A 23,253-nucleotide genomic window follows, 5' to 3' on the forward strand; every position below is an offset into this window, starting at 1 on the left:
TTTCAAACTCACTGGTTGGTTCCTGTCCGTTGTTGCACAGATGATGTCTTTTGTGCGAGAATGCTCCTTGTGTTCTACATGGATCGGGGGTCCGTTTCCGTTAATTGCCGTCAAATTGCGTTGCTCTCCACTCGGTTGGTACAGCTGCATGCTGCAATGCGAGTCTCGGAGATGATGTGTACGGATACGGGATGTGAGGTGTATTGTTGTGACCCATTGAATATTCGGGATCGTCACAAATTGTGCGTACCTGTTCGGCATTGGATCAGTTCTGTGGGGGATCATAATTCAAATTGTATGTGTTGTGATGGTGTTAAATTGTGATGGTGACATGCGGCCAGGGATTTGGAATTGTGCTGCTGGCTGTCACCTATCTTGGGGCGCAGGTCCTGACCAGGATGGCCCAGTGAGTGTTGCGTGTCTAACATGAACGTTGTGGTCCCGTCATGCAATGGCTGACGGCTTGACCTGACAGCCCGGAGATTGAAACACTCCGTGGCATGTCTAGCCTAGTGGGCTGTGCGCTCACAGGGCTCGGAGAGTGTGGTCCCGTCATGCAATGGCTGACGGCTTGACCTGACAGCCCGGAGTTTGAGACACTCCGTGGCTTGTCTAGCCTAGTGGGCTGTGCGCTCACATGGCTCAGAGAGTGTGGTCCCGTCATGCTGTCTGACAGCTTGACCTGACAGCCCGGAGATCGAGACACTCCGTGGCTTGTCTAGCCTAGTGGGCTGTGCGCTCACATGGCTCAGAGAGTGTGGTCCCGTCATGCTGTCTGACAGCTTGACCTGACAGCCCGGAGATCGAGACACTCCGTGGCTTGTCTAGCCAAGTGGGCTGTGCGCTCACATGGCTCAGAGAGTGTGGTCCCATCATGCTGTGTCTGATGGCTTGACCTGACGGCCCGGAGAGTGAGACACTCCGAGGTGCGTTGAAACAGTGGGCTGGAGATTCGTAAGGTTCAGGTGGAGTTGTCCTGTTACGTTGAGACTGTATCCCTCAGTTGTTAGGGTGCATGTTGTGCAGTGAGTGAACGATGGGTCGTCTCGGCTTGGTCGGTACAGCTATATGCTGCGATGCGAGTCTTGGAGAGAGACTGGGTTAAAATCCCCCCCCGATATGGCCGACGCGTGCTACTAGTTGTGACGCCACGTCGGAAAGGCGGTGGGGTGGTAACATGGAAATTCCCCCCCCGATATGGCCGACGCGTGCTACTGGTTGTGACGCCGCGTCGGAAAGGCGGTGGGGTGGTAACATGGAAATTCCCCCCCCGATATGGCCGACGCGTGCTACTGGTTGTGACGCCGCGTCGGAAAGGCGGTGGGGTGGTAACATGGAAATTCCCCCCCCGATATGGCCGACGTGTGCTACTGGTTGTGAGGCCGCGTCGGAAAGGCGGTGGGGTGGTAACATGGAAATTCCCCCCCCGATATGGCCGACGTGTGCTACTGGTTGTGACGCCGCGTCGGAAAGGCGGTGGGGTGGTAACATGGAAATTCCCCCCCGATATGGCCGACGCGTGCTACTGGTTGTGACGCCACGTCGGAAAGGCGGGGGGGTGCTAATGGGTGACTGTCATTGCATGCGTGATTCTAACGGGTGGGGGGGCTGTGCTGGAGCGTAAGTGGGTTAGCCAGTTTTCATGTATAATTGTTGTTAATTCCCCGTTTTCTATGCGGTTCCCTTTTACCCTCGTCGATTCTGTATATATTACGTGATTGTATTTCTTATCGGTCGCCGGTCATTTATTGATGTTGTTGGTTCGGAGGCACACCTTTTCGATGTTTCACAGTTGTGTTACAGCCGGGGACGGCTGTGTGTTTATACAGGAGGGGGTGATGTAGTGACAGAGAAAGGTCACTACTGTGTCGGCCCGTACGAAGGCTGGGGGCCCCAAGGGGGTGCCTGGGGGGTCGCGTGGTGGAGGGATCCGGACCCTCCCAGAGGTGGGGGAAGTGAGGCGTGTCCTGGGAAGGGAGGCGTGGCCTGAAGAGAGCCAGCCACGCCGGGGCGGAGCCAGCCACGCCAAACCAAATATAAGCGTGGTGTGAACGCAGAGCGAGGCTGCTGTTGTACTGTACTCCAAGGTGAAGACATCTTCGGTCGTCAAGTCCCGAGTCGTCGTCCTGGGCCAGGCAGGCCGTTGCCTGCCTGGTCCAGTCTGTGTCGTGTTCCAGAGTGTTAGTGAGTTGAGGAAGGTGGTCACCACCTCATGTAGAGTGTTATATTATTTACCGTTTAATAAATAGTGTTGCCTCCAAGTTGCGTGTGTGTGCACCTAATTTGAACCTACTACACGTGTAATAACAGCCATAGAAGGTTCACGTGGGGATTGGCTTGCCGGTCCTGCTTTGTAGCCAATAAGGGCTGAGATAGGGAGCATGACCCCGGCGTGATCACGGCATGTCATCAGGAGTGATTGGCCTAGCCATTCGGGGCCCCAGCTAATGGGGAGCCGGATGAGGGGCATGGTCCCTGGATTGACAGGGAACCATCGAGAATGGTCAAGGCTGTCCATGGATGATTGGCTGGGGGGACCACGTGACGAAGGGATTATGAGGGAGTGAGAGAGAACGATCGAGAGCAGACTGGGGAACGAACAGAGGGAGAGCCACGCGTGTACGGGGGCTCTGGGTGCCACGTGCGTGGTGGGAACTGGTGTGAAGTCTGCCCGCTCTCTGTTGTCTGCCAGCAACGGAGCGTGTGTGAGTAAAGTGTATCGTGGAGGTGAAAATAAAGAGGACCGATTCCGAAGCCGTCTCCGAAGGATTATTACATTGGTGTCAGAAGTGCTTCTGCGACTGTTTGGACGATCGTCAAGATGTCCAAGCACCCCAGAAAAAAGAACCTGCCCGTGCCTCCATCGGAGGAAGAGGTCGAGACGGATGAAGATGAGCTGTTGGGAGCTACAGCCCCTATGCCGCCTGCTGATAATATTCTCCTCGACGCCTCTCAGCGTCGACCGGGGAAGATGCGACCACCGCAGGAACAAAAGACGAGTGGCGGCTGATGGCGGAGCAGATTGAGTCATTACGCGCCATTCTGCTTAGCCTGGTGACCGCGGTGGCGTCCTCACCAGCCGCGGGTCACCAGATCGCCGATCAGCTGGACGCCGCGGGAAGGGGTCCTGCAAAGGAATCTGCGTCCGCCATTACTCCTGCCACGTGGGAGGACGCCGTCATTTTGGGTGGGGCGGCTGCGCCGGAGCCGTCGGGCGCCATTTTGGGCGCGCCTACCGCCACGTGGCCGCCGGACGCCATTTTGCCTGCAACGGGTGGAGAGCGGGAACGGCAGTCGGAGACGCCCGCGGCGCACGCTTGCCACCGCGGACATCGCCTTCCACAAATTAAAGAATTCATCGCCGGGGGCGATTGGAGTGCTTTTACGTGGCGCTTCGAGTCAGCTTTTAGATCCATCAACTGGACGGAGGATGAAGCGCTGGGAGCACTACCTACACTGCTTGACGATGTTTCTCTGGGGGTCTTCCGCTCCATCCTGGCGTCCAAGAAGAAGACACTGCGGGACGCGTTCGCAGAGATGGCGGAATTTTATGACCCACCGACGTCAGCCACCAGAAAATTTATGTCGCGTCGCCGAGCATCGGAGGAATCGCCGTTGGCTTATCGGGGGGCGTTGATGGCGCTGGCCATGGCTGCCTACCCCGACGCGACGGCCGACCATTTGGATCCTCTCATCCTTTCCCGTATGCTAGAGTTGGCTCAGGAGCTCAACATTTCGCTACCAGTGTGCGGCCACGAACCGCTTACATCGCAATGGGTGGCGCGCTGCCTGGACGCTAAATTTAATATTAAGCGTTGGGACCAGATGGCGGCGTGGACGGGGAAACCAGAAATCGACGGGCCGCCTTTGGGGTGGTCTCCACGACTGGTGGTCCACTGCTCCGACGACTCGGGCGACGACGACGACATGCTGGCTGCTGCTGTTCCGCATAGGATTCCGGGACGACGGCTGCGCGACCAGCGTGGCGACTACACGGGCCGTCCACGCGCAAGGGCCGGGTCGTCCGACCGCCGGCCGACATTGGCCGCGTGCTTCAAGTGTGGCAGACGGGGCCATTTCGCCCGTGACTGCCGCTGCCGAACTCTGCTGTCGCCTCTTCCGCCAAGGGGACCTCCATCTCCTCCACCTGCTGCGGAGCTGCAACAACCTCGGGCGAGTCGGCACAAATCGGACACCCGGCAGGTCTTGTCACATCACTCATCCACTCGCACTCATTCTTACACTCCTGAGGATGATTTGACTTCTCCTGCTTCATTTACGCGCTTTGCTACACAGTGGAAAAAATTGACTCACAGGGTTGTGGCTGCGGCGTCGGGCTCGTCGACGGTACGGGGTACCATCGACGGCGTTGACGTCCGTATCTTGGTGGACACGGGCGCGTCTGCTACCATCATTTCTGATGTTATTTTCCATCTGTTGTCCATTCCTACATCGTGGATACGCAGGGTTAATGATGCGTGTGTCGCCGTAAATGGGGGAAGCATGGGTATCTGTGGCCAGGTAGATGTGAGCATCGCTATCGGAAATATTACCGCCGCAGGACCTGTGTTAATCTCTCGCTCGCTAGCTGTTCCATGCTTACTCAGTACTGATTTCCTGCGCCGGATGCCGCTGAGAATACGGGTCGACCAGGACTGTTTGGAAATGCCGGGGGGTCGTAGAATGGCGTTCCTGCCTTCCCTGTTGGCCAACGCGCCTACAGGTAATGCAGTTACTGCCGTTGTTGCTGCTATGGTGGAGGTTCCGTCGGGAGCGCAAATGCTAATTCCGCTGCGTTATCGAAAACCCCTTCGAATGGGAAGGGATGCGAAGGGCGTACCGCTCTCCCCATCGAATTCGGTATCTAAATCTTTTTCTTTGGCGGCGGCACAAACGATCGTGCGACCAGGTCAAGCACCTTTCATACAGGTGTTAAATGGGGGACCTGACCGCGTTATTGTTCCGGAGGGGTCGGTGCTGGCTCACGCCACTACCGATTTCGCCTCTTGTGACAAAACGCCGCGCGCTCGGATGCCCGCGGGTGGGCCTCCGCACGATCGTTCACAAGAACGCTGGATCGCAGATTTATTCGGAGAGAATTCTTCCTTGTCGAATGAACAAAGGAACGCCCTGCGTTCACTATTGCTACGGTACGCTGATGTTTTCAGCAAAAATGATTTGGACCTCGGCCGCACGTCGCTTTTGTCGCACCATATTGACACCGGTGCGGCACCTCCCATCTGTATGCACCCTCATCGCATGAGCCCGGCGGAAAGGGAACACATGCGCGGAGCGGTAGATGAATTGCTGGCGGTGGATATTATTTCGCCGTACAACAGCCCTTGGGGCGCGCCCGTCGTTCTGGTTAAGAAAAAGGATGGTGGTACGAGATTTTGCGTTGATTTCCGCCGGTTGAACAAAATTTTGGTGGCGGATGCGTACCCCTTACCGAGGATGGATGATTCATTGGATGCTTTATCGGGTGCTAAATTCTTTTCCACCCTTGACCTGTCCTCGGGCTTCTGGCAGCTTCCCCTCGATGATGAGTCGAAGACCAAAACGGCATTCCGCACGCCGCAAGGTCTCTTTGAATTTAATCGGTTGCCTATGGGCTTGAATGCGGCGCCGGCGACGTTTCAGCGGCTCATGGAATTGGTATTGGCTGGACTACAGTGGGTAACGTGCCTCATATATCTAGACGATATAATTGTCTTCAGCCGCACGTTCGAGGAACACCTCCAACGCCTAGAGACGGTTTTTCAAAGAATGCGCGCGGCTGACCTTAAGTTTAAACCTAAAAAATGCCACCTTCTGCAACACTCCGTCCGTTACTTGGGTCATATTGTCAGTTCAGACGGCGTATCCACTGACCCTCTGAAAACCAAATGTGTACGAGAGTGGCCCACACCCACTTCAGTGGGTGATGTTCGGCGGTTTATTGGGTTCGCTTCCTATTATCGCCGCTTCGTTAAGACCTTTGCGAGGTTGGCAAAACCATTACTCGTTCTGACTGGCAAAAATCTAAGGTTTAAATGGGGAGCGGAGGAGGAAAGTTCTTTTGTGGCACTTCGGGACAACCTCGCCACGGCGCCCACGCTAGATTACCCAGACTTCTCACAGCCGTTCATCCTTGATACGGATGCTAGTGATATCGGCATTGGGGCCGTTTTGTCGCAACGTAAGGACGGGGTTGAGCGAGTGGTGGCGTACGGCAGCAGGGTTCTATCCCCTGCGGAAACACGCTATTGTGTGACAAGACGAGAACTTTTGGCAATTGTCCACTTTGTTCGATTGTACCGGCCGTACCTGTATGGACGGAAGTTCCTAGTTTGCACTGATCATGCGGCTTTGCAATACTCCTTGAAATTGGATCAACCATCAGGCAAATTGGCTCGGTGGTTGGAATCGTTACAGGAATTTTCCTTCGATATTAAATACCGAAAGGGGGCCCGTCACGCGAACGCTGACGTGCTCTCAAGGCTGCCGCCCCTTCCTCCGTGCACTTGCCTGACGGGCACGCACCGCTGTGCGGCACCGCCCACCTCGCCCTGTCTGGTTATGGGGGCGATAGCGAATGAGGACGACGCAGGGGCGAAAGCGGAGGAGGACGACCAGCAGGTGTCGGTGGACACCGATATTACCTTACGGCTGCCGCACGCGGTCTGGTTACGTGAGCAGGAGGCTGATGCCTCGCTGTCTCCGCTACGGAAATTGATAGGGAAACAGAAATCTCAATTGGCGGGCTGGAAGTGGCAGATGTTCCGAGGCAAGTCGGGATTGTTAATGTGTACCGACGGGTTGTCTGACCGACCACGCTTGGTGGTGCCTACTTCGCTTCGCTACGACCTGCTCCGTGCTCTGCACGCTGATAAGTTGATGCACCTCGGCGTCCAAAAGACTTTGGCCGCGATGCAGAAGGATTTTCTTTGGGCCGGTATGACGGCAGACGTCAATGACTTTGTCCGCTCATGCCAGGATTGTGCGAAGAGGAAGCCGCCTCGGAACCCCTATGTACCACCGTTACGTTCCATTGAGGTGTCCCGTATCAACGAATTGGTTGCTCTCGATATTCTGGGCCCGTTTCCCCCGTCGGCTAGGGGCAATAAATACCTTCTGGTCGGGGTGGAATATTTTTCTCGATGGCCGATGGCCTGGCCTCTGCCCGACCAAACGGCAGCGTCCATTACCGACGCTTTCTTGAACGGGTATGTCATGGACAAGGGGGCACCTGAGAGGCTGCTCACAGATCAAGGTCGGAATTTTTCTTCTAAATTGCTTAAGGAAGTTTGTGACGCGCTGGGTACGAAGAAGATTCACACTTCTCCATACCATCCACAAACAGATGGTATGGTGGAACGATTCAACCATACCCTCTCGGCTATGCTTTGTCACACGGTCAGTGAAAAGCAAACCAATTGGGACCTGCACATACCAGGCGTCTTAGCGGCTTACCGCATGGTTCCACACACGTCCACGGTATACTCCGCATTTTTTTTGATGTATGGCCGTGAAAATGTTCCACCCATCGATGTGCAGCTGGGTAAGCCGAGTAAACGACCGTCCCGCTCCTTGCCTGACCAGGTGCGTGATTCGCTTGAACGAGTAACGGAGGCGCGAGAGGCTGCCCGGTGTGCGACGGCCCGTGCCCAGGCAAGGAACGAACGGTATGCGCGTCGATCGCATACTCGCATGCCTTGGTCAGTGGGGGACCTGGCGTGGCTCCACTGCCCCCAGGTACCGGCGGGCACATCCCCCAAACTGTACAGGCCATGGCGGGGGCCTGTGACGCTGGTAGATGTTCGGAACTCGCAAAGTATCCGCGTTCAGTATGGAAAACGGCGGTGGTATGTTCACTCCTCGCGACTTAAACCTTATGTTGACGCGCGTGTCGGCCCTTCATCCCCACTAGTTGACCTGCCGGGTTCTGCCGAGCCGATTACGCCGATTGCCACACCCGTTGATCCCAAGGGGGACCGTGTTGTGCCTCCTACAGATGAACAGGTTCTGAGGGCTGAGGAAGCCCCAGCCGCCCCCCCTCCAAAGGGGCCTGCCCTGGACGTGACCAAGCACCAACAACCTACTTCTTCTTCGAGCCTACCACCTCCTGTCCATCCGGAAGCAAAGCGACCATGCGCTAGGGGCGGAGAGGGTCCCGCGTCGCGTACGCGGTCGAAATCTCTTCCGTTTCGTTAACGTTGATCGTTTCGCTAAATCCCCTGTCGTTACTGCACTGCAGGGGCGCCCTAATGTATGTCGTGATTTTTCATGGGTGACTGTATTAAATGTTGTTAGGCGCGGGGACGCCGGTTCACCCTCGTATTGTTAAACGCACCTTGGTGCCCTAATAAGATGTTCGGAATTGGTTCATCACCCTTTTCCCAGCCGAGACGGCTAAATTTTTTTCACCGGGGGGGGGGTGATGTAATAACAGCCATAGCGGGTTCACGTGGGGATTGGCTTGCCGGTCCTGTTTTGTAGCCAATAAGGGCTGAGATAGGGAGCATGACCCCGGCGTGATCACGGCATGTCATCAGGAGTGATTGGCCTAGCCATTCGGGGCCCCAGCTAATGGGGAACCGGATGAGGGGCGTGGTCCCGGGATTGACAGGGAACCATTGAGAATGGTCAAGGCTGTCCATGGATGATTGGCTGGGGGGACCACGTGACGAAGGGATTATGAGGGAGTGAGAGAGAACGATCGAGAGCAGACTGGGGAACGAACAGAGGGAGAGCCACGCGCGTACGGGGGCTCTGGGTGCCACGTGCGTGGTGGGAACTGGTGTGAAGTCTGCCCGCTCTCTGTTGTCTGCCAGCAACGGAGCGTGTGTGAGTAAAGTGTATCGTGGAGGTGAAAATAAAGAGGACCGATTCCGAAGCCGTCTCCGAAGGATTATTACACACGTACTAGTATTCATAAGCAATTGTGTACACACTCGTATTCGTAAGAATTTGTGTACACATACTATTATTCTTAAGTATTTGTGTACACATACCAGTATTTGAAAGTATTTATGTACACTTACTAGTATGCATTAGTGTTTGTGTACATGTAGTGGTGATACGCGCTGGCAGCAGGGATCGTGTGGCAGCGCGTGGTGATTGGCTGTGTGTCGGTGACGCGCGCTGCCGGTGAGGGATCATAGGGCAGCGCAAGGTCATGGGTTATGTGGTGGTGATTGGCTGTGTGTTGGTGATGCGCGCTGACAGGAAGTGATCGTGTGGCAGCGCGGGGCGATTGGTTGTGTGGTGGTAACACGCGCTGGGAAAACGGATCGTAGGGCAGCGCGTCGTGATTGGTCGACTAGGGTGGGTGCTCACATCGCGGTCCGCATAGACTCCGTCTGCTCGGGAGCGGAGGGCTATATAAGGCGGTGCGCGCAGGCGCTCGGGGAGTTGGTGACCAGTGAAGACAGAAGACGAAGTAGGAAGAGGTAGGGCCCTGAGACCCCTAGTCCCGCTGTCCTTGTAAGGGCCGGGGCCCTGTGTGGCTCAGAGGTGGGACCTTGGGACCCGGGGCCGGACATCCGTGTAAGGGCCGGGCCACGGGACCCAGTGGTCGTAACCCATACCCAAGCTGGGGTGGGTTTGTAGGTTCCCCTGGAAGCTACAGGGCTGGAGAGCCCGTGTGTGTGTAGCCGGGTGGAACGTGTAGTGTGAGCTGTAGTGTCCACACGTGTTATTGTGGCTAAGGAAGAGCTGTAGTGTCCACACGTGTTATTGTGGCTAAGGAAGAGCTGTAGTTGTCCACACGTGTCATTGTGCACAAGAGAAGAGTTAATAAAGTGTGCTACCCGTCAAGTGGTCTCCCGCTGTAATTTACAATACTACAACTGGCGTCAGGAGTGAAACAGTCTTCCTGCCATGGATACCAGGAAGACTCATCGGACTCACGAGCGTGACCGGGAGGAAAACCACGACGACTCGGGCCAGCAGGCATCGGGGGGAGAAGAGGAGGACATGCCGGCGCCACAGGACCCCTCATGGGCGCCCAACGAGCCGCTGGGGCCTGATGCCGGACTCCGCGACGCGCACTCCCGCCTGGCAGAGCTGCTACTCGCCGCGGCATCCATCCTAGCGGAGATCACAACGGCTGGAGGAGCAAGAACGCCGACGGACCTTGAAAGGGGTCGCGTTGCAGATTCCCGCCAAAATAACTTTGAAATTCCCGCCATTTCTGCCGATCGACCATCTGTTGGCGGGAATCGCGAGCAACACGTGGCGGGGATCCTCCAATCTCTGCCGCTCACGTCATCAGCGGCCGCTACGGGCCGCCATCAGCCACCCGCCACAAGGGCCGCCATTTTGCATGTCGACGGGGCGGCGCGGGAGAGTCACGAGGCGGAGGACGACATTATTTTCCAGCAGCGTCTTCCCGCGTTGACAGCCTTCAAAGCGGAAGGGGGTGACTGGGGCGCATTCCAGCGAAGATTTCTCGCCCATCAAGAGATGTCGGCCTGGTCCGACGCTACGGCGCTGCGGGCTCTGCCTGCCATGTTGGACAACGATGCGCTCGCGGCCTTCGGGTCTGCACCGAGATCGGCCCGCTCCACGCTCAAGGCTGCGCTGGGCCTTATGGCCAAGGTGTACAGCCCACCATCGGCCTGCCGCCACCAATTTTACGAACGACGGAAGGCGGACACGGAGACCGCGCTCGCCTACCACGCGGCGTTGTTGGCCCTTGCGGACGCCGCGTTCCCTCGTATGGACGAGGAGGGGCAGGACGCTATGGTTTTGGAACAACTGCTGAAGTTGGCGCACGACCTGAGGGTCCCCATTAACACAGCCGACGAAGTCGACATATGTTCGTTGCATGTTGCAACGAGTATCCAGGCACACGAGGTCCTGAAACGGAAACAGGTGGTCGTCTGCACTGCTGCCGGGGTCTCAGCTCCAGCCACGGTGGTCACCAAGCCCCAGGTCGTTCACCCACGGGAGGAGGCGTTCGCTGCAGCACGACCGGGGGATTGGAGGTCGGGGGGTCGTTCGCCTCTGCGATCGGCCCGCAAGCTGGAGCAACCGAGACCTCCGACGTCCCTCATCACGTGCTACAACTGCGGCCTTCGGGGCCACGTGGCATCCGGGTGCCGCGCTACACGTCAGCGTGCCACGGGATCTTGGCTGGACGACGACCAAGGCCCCAAGTCGTCCTAACTACCCCCGGCAAGTCGCGGCACTTCACATGCTCGGCCTACATACACGACACACATGGGCCGTCGCTTTGCGGTGGAGGATGGGCGATTGGGGGTCGGGGATTCGGTTCGGAGAGGGGGGTTCATACGGGGCCGGGGGGACATTAAATGGTCTGAGTTGGGCCACAGAATAGTGGCTGCGTCGGCGGGTTCCTCGGTCGTTACGGGATTCATAGACGGGGTCGAGGTCAGGGTGTTGGTGGACACGGGAGCGTCGGTGACTATAATTTCCGACCTCATTTATAACATTCTCCCCGTCCAATGTCGACCTCTGCTTCCGGTGGACGTGCCATTTTACGCTGCAAATGGGGGCTCATTGGGTATTATCGGTCAGATTCGGGCGACCATTTTCATAGGGGATATTAAATTGGCGGGACCTGTTTTCGTCTCCTCTTCCCTAGCGGTTCCTTGTCTGTTGGGCACAGATTTTTTGGCTAAGATGCCCATGAAAATTCTCGTGGATCAACGTTGTATTGAGCTGCCATCGGGTCGCCGTATTTAATTTTTGTCTAATCCTACTAAAATACGGACGGCGTGCGCGACGATCCAAGCGCTAGCGACACAGACGGTGCACGTGCCCCCGGGTTCGCAGATGTTGATACCCCTCTGGTTGCGGAAGCCATTGGGTGCAGAGACTGCGGGACAAGGCGTGCTTTTGGGTCCATCGAATAGAGCTGTCGGCGGTCTGGATTTGGCGGTGGCTCAAACGTTGGTTCGGGCTGACGAGGACCCGTTCGTTATGGTTTTAAACGCTGGTTCGCGGCCGGCCGTTATTCCACAGGGCACCGTGCTTGCTCATGCGTCACGGGTCCCTGCGGAAGAGCGCCTTATTGCACATGTTGATCCCGTCCTGGCGCAGAAAATTCTACCAGGTGATGACCTTGGATGGGTCGATTCGCTGTGTGCGAACTCCACTGATTTGTCAAGGGTGCAATTGGGTGCGCTGCGTGCTCTGCTCATCGAATTCTCCGATGTGTTCAGCAAGCACAAATATGATATTGGGTGCACGGACCTGTTACGCCACCACATTGAAACAGGTGACGCGGCACCAGTCTGGCAGAATCCCTTCCGGCTGAGTCCTGCCGAGAAGGAACACGTTCAATCGGCCGTCAATGACATGCTGACGGCCGACATCATTTTGCCCTCATCCAGTCCGTGGGGAGCACCTATCGTGCTGGTTAAGAAGCAAGATGGCTCCTTGCGTTTTTGTGTAGATTTCCGTCGCCTTAATAAAATCTCTGTGGCTGACGCATATCCGCTCCCTAGGATGGATGAGTCCCTGGACGCATTGTCCGGGGCGCGGTATTTTTCTACGCTTGACTTACTGTCGGGATTATGGCAGCTGCGACTCAACGATGAGTCTAAACCTAAGACCGCATTCCGGACCCCAGGGGGCCTGTTCCAGTTCAACCGCTTGCCCATGGGGCTCCATTCCGCTCCCGCGACGTTTCAGCGCCTCATAGAATTGGTTTTGTCGGGTCTGCAATGGGATACTTGCTTAATTTACCTCGACGATGTAATTTTTTTCAGTAAAACTTTTGAGGAACACCTCCAGCGATTGAGAGGGGTGTTCTTGCGGATGCGATCGGCTAAGTTGAAGTTTAAACCGGCGAAATGCCACCTTTTGCAGAAATCTGTAAGGTACTTGGGCCACATTGTCGATTCTTCAGGGATCTCCACCGATCCCGCGAAGACGAACTGTGTCAGTTCATGGCCAACGCCCACGTCGGTTTCTGAGGTCCGCAGCTTCATTGGTTTTGCTTCCTACTACTGCCGATTCGTTGAGCATTTCGCCACCATTGCCAAACCCTTGCACGCTCTAACAACCAAAGGAGTCAGGTTTCGATGGGGGCCAGAGGAGGAGGCCGCGTTCTGCTCCCTCCGGGACGCCTTGGTGGGTGCCCCACCCTTACGTTACCCTGACTTTACGAGTCCCTTCTTGCTGGATACTGATGCTAGTAACACGGGCATTGGGGGGGTGCTTTCACAGGTCGTTGGGGGAGTTGAACGGGTGGTCGCTTATGGTAGCAGGGTTTTGTCGCCTGCGGAACAGCGCTACTGCATCACCCGTCGCGAGTTGCTGGCTGAGAGTGAGTTGGTCGCGGCCGCGAATGCGCCAATGGTTGACGTTCCCGCTACCCCTGCGGGCGGGGACTCACTGCTCTCACTGTCTCTCGTTGAGTGGGGCCGACTCCAGATGGCTGACAGCTCCCTGCTCGCGTTGCGTCGCAGGGCGGGGGGTCCCGAGGAGGGTCGAAAGCAAGCTGGCTCCTGGCTGCTCAAGCAGGGCCTGCTAATGAGATGGGACAATATGTCCCAGCGGCACGCACTCGTCGTGCCTTCCGCTATGCGGGGCAAAGTCGTTCTGGCCGCACATGAGCGCCTCTTGCATTTGGGTGTAAACAAAACGCTCACTCTGCTCCAGCGTGACTATTATTGGCCGAGGATGGGGAGCGATGTGGTCAATATACTGAAGGGGTGTGTGGATTGCGCCAAACGGAAACCACCGCCCGTTGCGCCGAATCCACCGCTGCAGTCCATTCAGGTCTCGCGCACTAACGAGCTCGTTGCGCTGGATATTTTGGGGCCTTTTCCTGTCACGCCTAGGGGTAACAAGTACCTGTTGGTTGGTGTGGAATACTTTACCCGATGGCCTATGGCGTGGCCACTCGCCAACCAGTCGGCGGCGGCTGTAGCAGACGCCTTTGTCCAAGGCTACGTCTTGGACAAGGGGGCTCCCGAATGCTTGCTGACCGACCAGGGAAATAATTTTTCGAGCAAATTGCTGCAGGAGGTGTGCGACCTGTTGGGTACAAAAAAGGTGCGTACCTCCCCGTACCACCCACAGACTGACGGGATGGTGGAGCGACTCCACAGAACTTTAACTTCCATGTTGTGCCAGCAGGTGTGCGAGGCACAGGTTGACTGGGACTTGCAGGTCCCGGGGGTCCTCGCCGCGTACAGAATGGCCCCCCATGCAGCAACGGGATTTTCCCCATTTTATCTGATGTACGGTCGGGAGGCCGATCCGCCCATGGAGACTCAGCTGGGACTTTCCGTGCCATGGCCTAATTCCAAGTTGGCCGACCATATTAAATTTAACATTGCAAAACTGGCCGAGGCACGGGAGGCCGCACGGCTTAATTCGAGGTCTCGCCAAATCGCCAACGAGCGCTTGCGTGCATGGAGGGTGTCCGTGCACGATTGGAAACCGGGCAATAGGGCCTGGCTGCATTGCCCTCATGCACCTTTGGCTACGTCGCCTAAATTATTGAAGCCATGGCGGGGACCCGTGGAGGTCGTGCGGGTTGCACGCCCCCAGTGTGTGCAGATAAAATGGGGAAAGCGGCGTTGGTACGTTCACCCCTCCCGGCTGAAACTGTTCTCGCCACCATATGGCCTTCCTTTGTGTCGGGAGGACCGAGCATGTGATGTGACCGACGACCTGGGGAGGGAAATGTCTCCGCCTGATCCTCACATGTTTTCGCCTGATCCGCTCCCAGGTGTCTCGGAACTGACGGCTGCCGACGACCGGCGACTGGATCCCCGCGGCACGGACGGTTCTTCCAGGCCCGATTCGTGCCTTCCTGGGCTGCCGGAGCCACCGGACGGTCGACAGCGTCCTGTCCCGTACGACGGACCGGCCAGGCGGACTCGCGCTAGATCGCGCAACTTTTCCTGACCCAATAAATGAGGTGGAGGGGCGGGACGAGTCGGCCGGACCGTCTCGTCACGGTGTTCCCCGTCCATTCGACCGCTCTATCGTTCCGTTCAAGGAGCAAGCGGGAGGGGGATCGGGAGTCGAGGAGGCACTGGACTCGTCGGTCTTTTCGAAATAACGTTTATTCGGTTACTCGTCGGGTTGTACATAGTTCGTTCTTGTTGCTAGTTAACGTTCAGGTGTTGTGTTGTTGTGTTGTGTTGTTGTGTTGTGTTGCTGTGTTGCATTGTGGTTAATGTTACGGGGCACACTTGGAGAGTGGGTTTTTTTTTTGGGGTTTTTGGCAGCCGGGTCGGCTGCGAGCTATGTGGGAGGGGGTGATGTAGTGGTGATACGCGCTGGCAGCAGGGATCATGTGGCAGCGCGTGGTGATTGGCTGTGTGTCGGTGACGCGCGCTGACGGTGAGGGATCATAGGGCAGCGCGGGGTCATGGGTTATGTGGTGGTGATTGGCTGTGTGTTGGTGACGCGCGCTGACAGGGAGTGATCGTGTGGCAGCGCGGGGCGATTGGTTGTGTGGTGGTAACACGCGCTGGGAAAACGGATCGTAGGGCAGCGCGTCGTGATTGGTCGACTAGGGTGGGTGCTCACATCGCGGTCCGCATAGACTCCGTCTCCTCGGGAGCGGAGGGCTATATAAGGCGGTGCGCGCGGGCGCTCGGGGAGTTGGTGACCAGTGAAGACAGAAGACGGAGGAGGAAGAGGTAGGGCCCTGAGACCCCTAGTCCCGCTGTCCTTGTAAGGGCCGGGACCCTGTGTGGCTCAGAGGCGGGACCTTGGGACCCGGGGCCGGACGTCCGTGTGAGGGCCGGGCCACGGGACCCAGTGGTCGTGACCCATACCCAAGCTGGGGTGGGTCTGTAGGTTCCCCTGGAAGCTACGGGGCTGGAAAGCCCATGTGTGTGTAGCCGGGTGGAACGTGTAGCGTGAGCTGTAGTGTCCACACGTGTTATTGTGGCTGAGGAAGAGCTGTAGTGTCCACACGTGTTATTGTGGCTAAGGAAGAGCTGTAGTTGTCCACACGTGTCATTGTGCCCAAGAGAAGAGTTAATAAAGTGTGCTACCCGTCAAGTGGTCTCCCGCTGTAATTTACAATACTACATACACATACTAGTATTCATTTGCATTTGAGTACATATACTGTACTGGTATTCATTCGTATTTGTGAACACATTAATATTCGTTAGTGCTCGTGTACACATACTAGTATAATGACTTAAAATGACCCCAATCTAATATGCAGCCTAACTGCTAGTGAGAAAATAAACCAAGGTCTCCGATTGTCCGAAAGAGGCCTCCACAGAGATTGTTCCGGAGGCTTTAAAGAGATTGGAGGAAAACGTATTTGAAGGAATATAGGGGGTCTGTTAGAAAATAAGGATGCGGATTGGCTGAGGGAAAAACAAGGACAGCAAAGTTCGAGAGAGAGGGGGGGGGAGGTCTCGAGGGGGATAAAAGGGGAGAGCACGAGGAGTGGTGACGGTCGAGGGAAGGAACGAGCTATGGCTTGAAGAGCCAAGTCCGGGTCTAGTATAGTCACTGTGTCTTTAATAAAGAGGCTCCAAGTATCCAGCCGTCCGAGTCATTACACTATTAGTTGTGAATTATAATAGTACTACACTAATATGACCATGGGTCTGTGTGCAGTCGTAGTGAACAGTGGTGATGATGCCAGCACCACGATGTTAATGCCACTCTTGCAGCGTCTCTCTACAAACACGACGCCTGTACAGTAGCCACTACAGCCTCGCACACTCACATCCACGCACATACATTTTGTCATTCCGCTGCTGGATTAGGGCCTCCCCACGCCATCAATGCGCATTGGTAAACGAGGTGCATCGTGAACGTAGAAGCGTAGAGGTACAGTACATCAATGGTTTATACTTTACTGCGCTCTGACGCCTGCTGTATATTTGCAGATTGCGTCTCTCTATCCCCCTCCGTGATGGTATGGATTTCTCTCCGGGTCCTCCGGTGTTTCCTTAAAAATTAAAATAAATTTCACGCGATTGGAGTATTTGGTTGCTTCTATACATTTCCACGTAAAAAGACACATCTGTGAGTTATTATTTGTGTCCAGGTCAATTATGAAAAATGTCATAGATCAGTGGGACATTACATGTTGAAATTGTTTATGGTGGGGAGCAAAGAAGTACAGTGCAACACAGCGGAACACGCGGGTGCAAAACTGAGGAACTCACAGACAAGAGGCAGGAATCTGTTCACGACTCTTTCAAGGGAGCGAATCGTGGTGGCGTCCAGTGAAGTGGGAGATGGGGGTGCAGATTCCTTTGGGATCTCTCTCCTGGGGCAACCACCACCAGCATCACACACAGCCTCGTTTAACCACAGCTTTGGAACACTCAGCATCCATAGCACACACAGCCCGTGTCTCACACACAGCCCGTGTCTCACACAGCCCGTGTCAAAGATCGCAATCGGGTACCCGATACCCGTACCCTACCCGATACCCGGCTACCCGTACCCGGCCGGGTACGGGTACCCGTTTGCGACCCTGGTGCGGCCGGGTACAGGTACGGGTAAGGAATCAAAACCCGTTGGCGACCTCTGGCCCATGTCTAACACACAGCCAGTGTGTCATCACAGCCCATGTCTCACACAGCCAGTGTTACACACACAGCCCGTGTCTCACACAGCCAGAGTCTCACACACAGCCAGCTTCTCACACACAGCCCGTGTCTGACACACAGCCCGTGTCTCACACACAGACAGCTTCTCACACACAGTGCGTGTCTCACACACAGCGCGTGACTTACACACACCGCATGTCTCACGCACAGACCAAGTCTCACACAGCCAGTGTCTCACATATAGCCAGTGTCTCATACACAGCCAGTCTCACACACAGCCAGTGTCTCACACACAGCCAGTGTCTCACACACAGCCCATGTGTTTAACACACACAGCCCCGTGTTGAGTGTTTAACGGTGAGACATTAAGGATCTATACCTGTGCTTCTCCAAGTGTCTCTGTGGAAGAGAAAGAGAGTGATCATGAGTTAAGTCTTTACCCTTGGACCAGGAGCCCCTCTGCCACTACCCACTCTGTTCTGGACACCCAAACGGCGTCTCCACACAGGCGCCCCCCACCTGCAGGAAGGCGAGCGAGTCCTTCTCGTGCTGCAGAGCTTGCAGGCGAGCGGCCGCCGCCTGGAACACGCCAATCTCCCGCTTGTGACGAGCGATGTCCTCGTCGATCCGGGACAGCAGCTCGCGCTCCTTCACGGCCACGCGACGTAGAGCCTCCTTCTCGTCCTCGTCCAAAGCCTTCTTTAGGTGGGCGAACTTGCCCGTGATGCGACCCCTGATCCCGGCCACCGATTCCTGCAGAGACGCGGGGACCACGGTTAGCCCCCTGAGCCATGAACCACTCCGTGTGTGCATGTGGGTGCCGCGGTGGCTAGGAGATGTTGACTCCCTCGCCTGGTATACAGCAGGTCGTGGTTTCGATCCCGACCCTGATGCCTGCTGTATATTTTGAGTTCAGGTGTTTGCTCTGTGGTTGTGTGGATTTTACTCTGGATCCTATGGTTTTTGACTCCACATTTCGAATCAACATCACGCGTTTAGAGTATTTGGCTGCTATACATTTCCACATTACGATCAGCCACTATGCTGAGCTTTCATTTGTGCTAGCCAGGTCGCTTCCAATAAAGAGCTATACAGCTCAGTGGGCCTTACCTGGTAAAATAAAAAAAAATAGTAGTCTATGGGTCGCTGTATCTCTATACATATCTATGGGTGTCAGTAGGTCTCTATAGGTCTCAACGTATCTTTATGGCTCTCTTTGTATCTCTGTGTCCCTATGCTATCTGTGGGTCTCCATGGGTCCCTATGTATCTAGAGGCGTTTAGATTATTTGGCTGCTGCTATGCATGTCCACGTGTTGATGATTTCAGCCATTTGGTTGATATATCATTTGTGATAGCCAGGCCGCTTCTGGAAAAAAATCTAAGCAGCTCAGTGAGGACTGACTTAGTAAAATAAAAAATAGTTTTAGTTAAAATAGACTCCGGGGACGCAATTAGGGACGGCATGCGGTGCAGCTGTGCGGTGTTCATGCCTCTGCGTCCCTTCCGGTGCACGACCTCCAGTGCAGTGCAACAACTGCACCACAGCTCCACCCCAAGAATCCATGGCACTGTCTACATTTAAGTTTTTTTGCCACAGGAGTGGAAGACGCGATGCCGAGTTACCTGACCTCACAGCGGGTTCACCGATATGGTTATCGAATGCAGTAAACGTACAACCCCCTTAATGTTGAGTTTGAAAGTGAATTAAATAGTTAGAGTAACAGGCATCAAAGTTATGAAGTTGCACGATGTTCGCTTGAATGCATTTTGACCTCCACGACTTTCACACTGGGTGGAGGTCACAGGGGTCAAAGAGCCAGACCCGGACACTGTACCTGCGCCTCCTTGCGAGCGGCCTCCATCCGCTTCACGGACTCCTCTGCCTCCTTCCTCTTCTCGTCCACCGCTCGCGTCTCCTCCCCAACGCGCGTCTGTAGTGAGAGACGAGACGTCACCTGGGGTAGACTCTCGCACCGCCCTTCCCTCCACACCGACCTATCCACAGCAAAGGCCACCATCTCTACGCCGCCTTTGTATGGCGACTGAGACGGGGGGAATTGGGAGTGGGTACGCTGATGCCTGATTGTAGCAGCAGCCGGTGGGAGCCGTGCTGGTTTGATGTCCGTACCGACTCGGACCCAAGGGCCCATGTGCCCACAGCTGTCTAGTTTAGAAGATACCTCTAATATAATTGTCTATCAGGTGGCTGTGATATCGGTCTCAAATATCTACCCACTTAATTCCTTTATACGGCTTTAAGGTTTAGTGAGAGCCTGGCATGCAATACATCCAAAAACTGTTTCCTGAAACGCCAACCACAACATTAGCTACACAGACAGAGCTAACGAGATTTATAAGAGAGAGCATGAACACAAAATTTCGTTTTATTCATCAGATGTTGAGCAGCCCAGTGACAGAGTTAGTCAGATTGTGTTGTGGTGTCTCAATCTGAGGACCTCACCTTCCGTGTTTCGTGCTCATCCTTCAGCGTGGTGACATCATGCCCTTTGTGTTTACCTGCGATGGTACAAGACGAGCAGACCAGGCTGCTGTCTACTGTGCAGTAGAATTCTAGCTCCTTTTTGTGCTTAGGGCATCTTCGCTCATCCAGGTTTGCGATGGGAGCCACCACAACGTGGTCTTTCAACCTGGGATTTTCCCTGTGAGGCCTGTAGTGGGGAAAACAGAAGGACATCTCACATCTCAGACAGGTCTTCACTGCAGGAGTGTGGCCATCACTGCAGATGTCACAAACGACGGTTGTGGTCATCCTGTCTCCAACTCTGAGCTGCTCCACCAGGTTGGCGAGGGCCACGTTCCTCCTCAGCTGGGGTCGCACAGGGAAGGCCGCTCGGCACTGCGGGCAGCTGAAGCTGCTCGCCGTCTCCCAGGCGGTCTCCAGGCACCGGAGGCAGAACGAGTGTCCACAGCTCAGCGTGGAGGGGCAGAGGAACGTGCCCAGGCAGATGGAGCAGCGCAGCTCACTATCCACACTCTCACTGGGAGTCGCGCTCGCCATGACCCATGACTTCGCTGGGATCGCTCGCTGTGTGGCTCAGAGAGACTCTGAACCAGAACCTCTCTCATATAGTGACAGTGAAGAAGGAAGTAAAATACTTAAAATATTTTCTTTGTCGTCACTGACATCATGATACACTGCCTGGAATGTGAACCCGCACCCCTAGGTGCACAAACAGCAGCCTCAAGGTGAACACGGCTACTGTACACACCTTGACATGAACAAAATGTATCAAAGGAATCATCTCTTTAAAATATAAATACATTTAAAGAAATGAGTGTTAATATAAATCAGTGAGGCTCATCTGCGGTGGCTCATTCATGAGATGAGTATCGGGAGATAAACTCATCCTTCCACAGCTCAGCACACAAGTTGATGTCTATGGTAAGACAGAGCAATGGATTGGGTGCCACGGTGGCTACGAGATGTTATCTCCCTTAGCTGATGCCTGCCTTATATTTACAGTTTGCATCTCTCTCTCTCCCCTCAGTCGCGTGGATTTGTATCTGGGTCCTCCGGTTTCCCCCTCCACATTTAGAATCAATAATATCACGCGCTTAGATTATTTGGCTGCAATCAATTCCCACATAAGCCACTTCATTTAGCTATAATTTGTGATATTCAGGTTGCTTCTGAAAAAGAGCCACATAGCTAGCTCAGTGAGCCTTACCTGGTAACAAAAAAATAGTTGGTATAGTTGTAGATATCTCATCATGTCCTGTAATTCCATCTCTGTGTAATCACCCCAATGCAACGATTTGCTTGGCTGTAATTGTGGCATGCGATATGGAATTTGTCTACTCAACCTGGAATCTTGAGCCTTTTGCTTCCAGTGTGAATATATCACCAACTCTACCTATTGTACACACATCCTCCATCTGTCCATCTCGAGGGATATTTCCCTGGTAAAATGTTTTAATATTTTACCACAGGCCACCCTCGTTGCTTTGCAAACAGTGGTCGTACAATGCGCGGTAAACTTGCATAAGGGCCAAATAACAAGTTGGCTCAATGTCGCTACAACAAACTTGTTCACCAATCGCATCCAATTTCATATATTTTAAACGGTTTCTCTAGTTTTTATGTTATTTATTAAGTAAAAATATTCCACGGTATATATTATTTGCGTATGGTTGCACTCTAATTTACCTATTCGGTGTTATTCTATGCCCTCAGTACCGTCTCCGTCATGCTGTAACGTGCATTGATGCCTACTTTAGTGAGGGCGATATTGGCACGTAGAATAAAGATCGATTGACCCACGTTTTGGAGCAGCGAGGTGGCCTTGCAGCAGTGCTTGCCACTTCTTTTCAGTGGTTCCACGACTGCGGGTGCTGTCACCACCACTGCTCTGTCTACTACACAGTCGACGTTCACCATCCTCGGACATCATTCACAAGGGTAGGCCCCATTGTGCGCAAAGTGTAATTTTCCTAATTCCAAAAATCACACCGCAAATGATTTACTATTTTTATTTTACCAGGTAAGAGCCACTGAGCTGTATAGCTCTTTTTATGAAGCAACCTGCCAATCACATATGATCGAAAAACGAAGGCTTATAATGTGGAAATTTACAGCAGCCAAATTCTCTTAGCATTTGTTGATTCTAAATATGGAGTGAAAACCCGGAGGAATCCAGAGGAAAATCCACAGGATCAAAGAGAGAGAGAACATGCAAACACCAAATATACAGGCGTCAGGGTCGAACCCACGACATTGTGCATACAATTGTGATTGCACACAGCAGCTGCAATCATCGCCTGCTACTGGCAGACTCCTGCACCAGTTTAAGCTTGCAGATGAGGCTCATTCTGGTTTCTCCAGTTCTTGGCATGTTAAACTTTGAATACTTATTCACGTCCCCACCTGGTGACAATCAGAAAAAAATCAAGGGGGTTACCGAGCCAGAGTTGATGAGGGGGGTTCTAACAATATTTTAGGCAGGGGACAGGTAAAGTTGCCTGGATAGTTACATATATTGTGGGTATAGAGGCTACGAGAATGGCCACCACTTTAGACTAACGTAGAGACCCACACGTGCACAGTCCCATATATCAGATCGAGTATATAAGACCCACTCAGAGGAACCCGTAGACTTATAGAGACCCATTGATGAACACTGCAGTGGGGCGTCACAACCAAGTCCTTAAAAACCTTGCGTCTGCCCTGGAGGACAAGCGAGCTGCCACCAACTCCCTACCACCCCCAGCAGCATTACACCCCTTACGGACGACCTTTGTCTGCGAAGGGGCTAAACCACCGAAGAGCGGCTCTACACCATCAGAGTGAGACCAGCTGCGCTTGGCCCGCGACTGGAAATGCTAATTGACATTGGCCAGCATCTTGTGTTTCCTCCGGAGATCGCAACCACCACCCTAAGACCTGACATGGTGCTCTGGTCCCGTTCGCTCAAGAAGGTCTTCATCATTGAGCTCACAGTACCCTGGGAGGACTCAGTAGATGAGGCTTATGAGCGAAAACATCTGCGCTATGCCGATCTAGCTGCCGAAGCACGGCATCATGGCTGGAACACAAAAGTCCGACCAGTGGAGGTGGGCTGCAGAGGTTTTGTGGCAACATCTACAACCAGACTGCTTAGAGACCTGGGAATTAAGGGCCAGAGCCAGCGTTCGGCAATCAGAGCTGTATCGGAGGTGGCAGAAAGCAGCAGTCAGTGGCTCTGGATGAAGAGGAAAGACCCCAGCTGGGCCCAGAAGTGAGAGGGCCA

The 23,253-nt window shown here is 54.5% G+C and overlaps 1 protein-coding gene across 1 annotated transcript in view; it reads right to left on the minus strand.

Moving 5' to 3' along the window:
- LOC144733185 (E3 ubiquitin-protein ligase TRIM11-like) overlaps window positions 1-20,578 on the minus strand; it is a 39,486-nt gene extending 18,908 nt beyond the window's left edge. Inside the window, exons 1-5 of the mRNA XM_078614977.1 lie at window positions 19,968-20,578; window positions 19,342-19,437; window positions 18,024-18,257; window positions 17,884-17,903; window positions 17,115-17,218 (exon numbers count right to left, since the gene is read on the minus strand). Coding sequence (XP_078471103.1) covers window positions 17,115-17,218; window positions 17,884-17,903; window positions 18,024-18,257; window positions 19,342-19,437; window positions 19,968-20,525 — 1,012 coding nt within the window. The 5' untranslated portion in view covers window positions 20,526-20,578. The remainder of the gene's footprint in view (window positions 1-17,114; window positions 17,219-17,883; window positions 17,904-18,023; window positions 18,258-19,341; window positions 19,438-19,967) is intronic.
- Between the last annotated feature and the right edge of the window lie 2,675 nt (window positions 20,579-23,253).

This window comes from Lampetra planeri, chromosome 45 (genome assembly GCF_965212315.1).
Source record: "Lampetra planeri chromosome 45, kcLamPlan1.2.h2, whole genome shotgun sequence".
Classification (NCBI taxonomy): domain Eukaryota; kingdom Metazoa; phylum Chordata; class Hyperoartia; order Petromyzontiformes; family Petromyzontidae; genus Lampetra; species Lampetra planeri.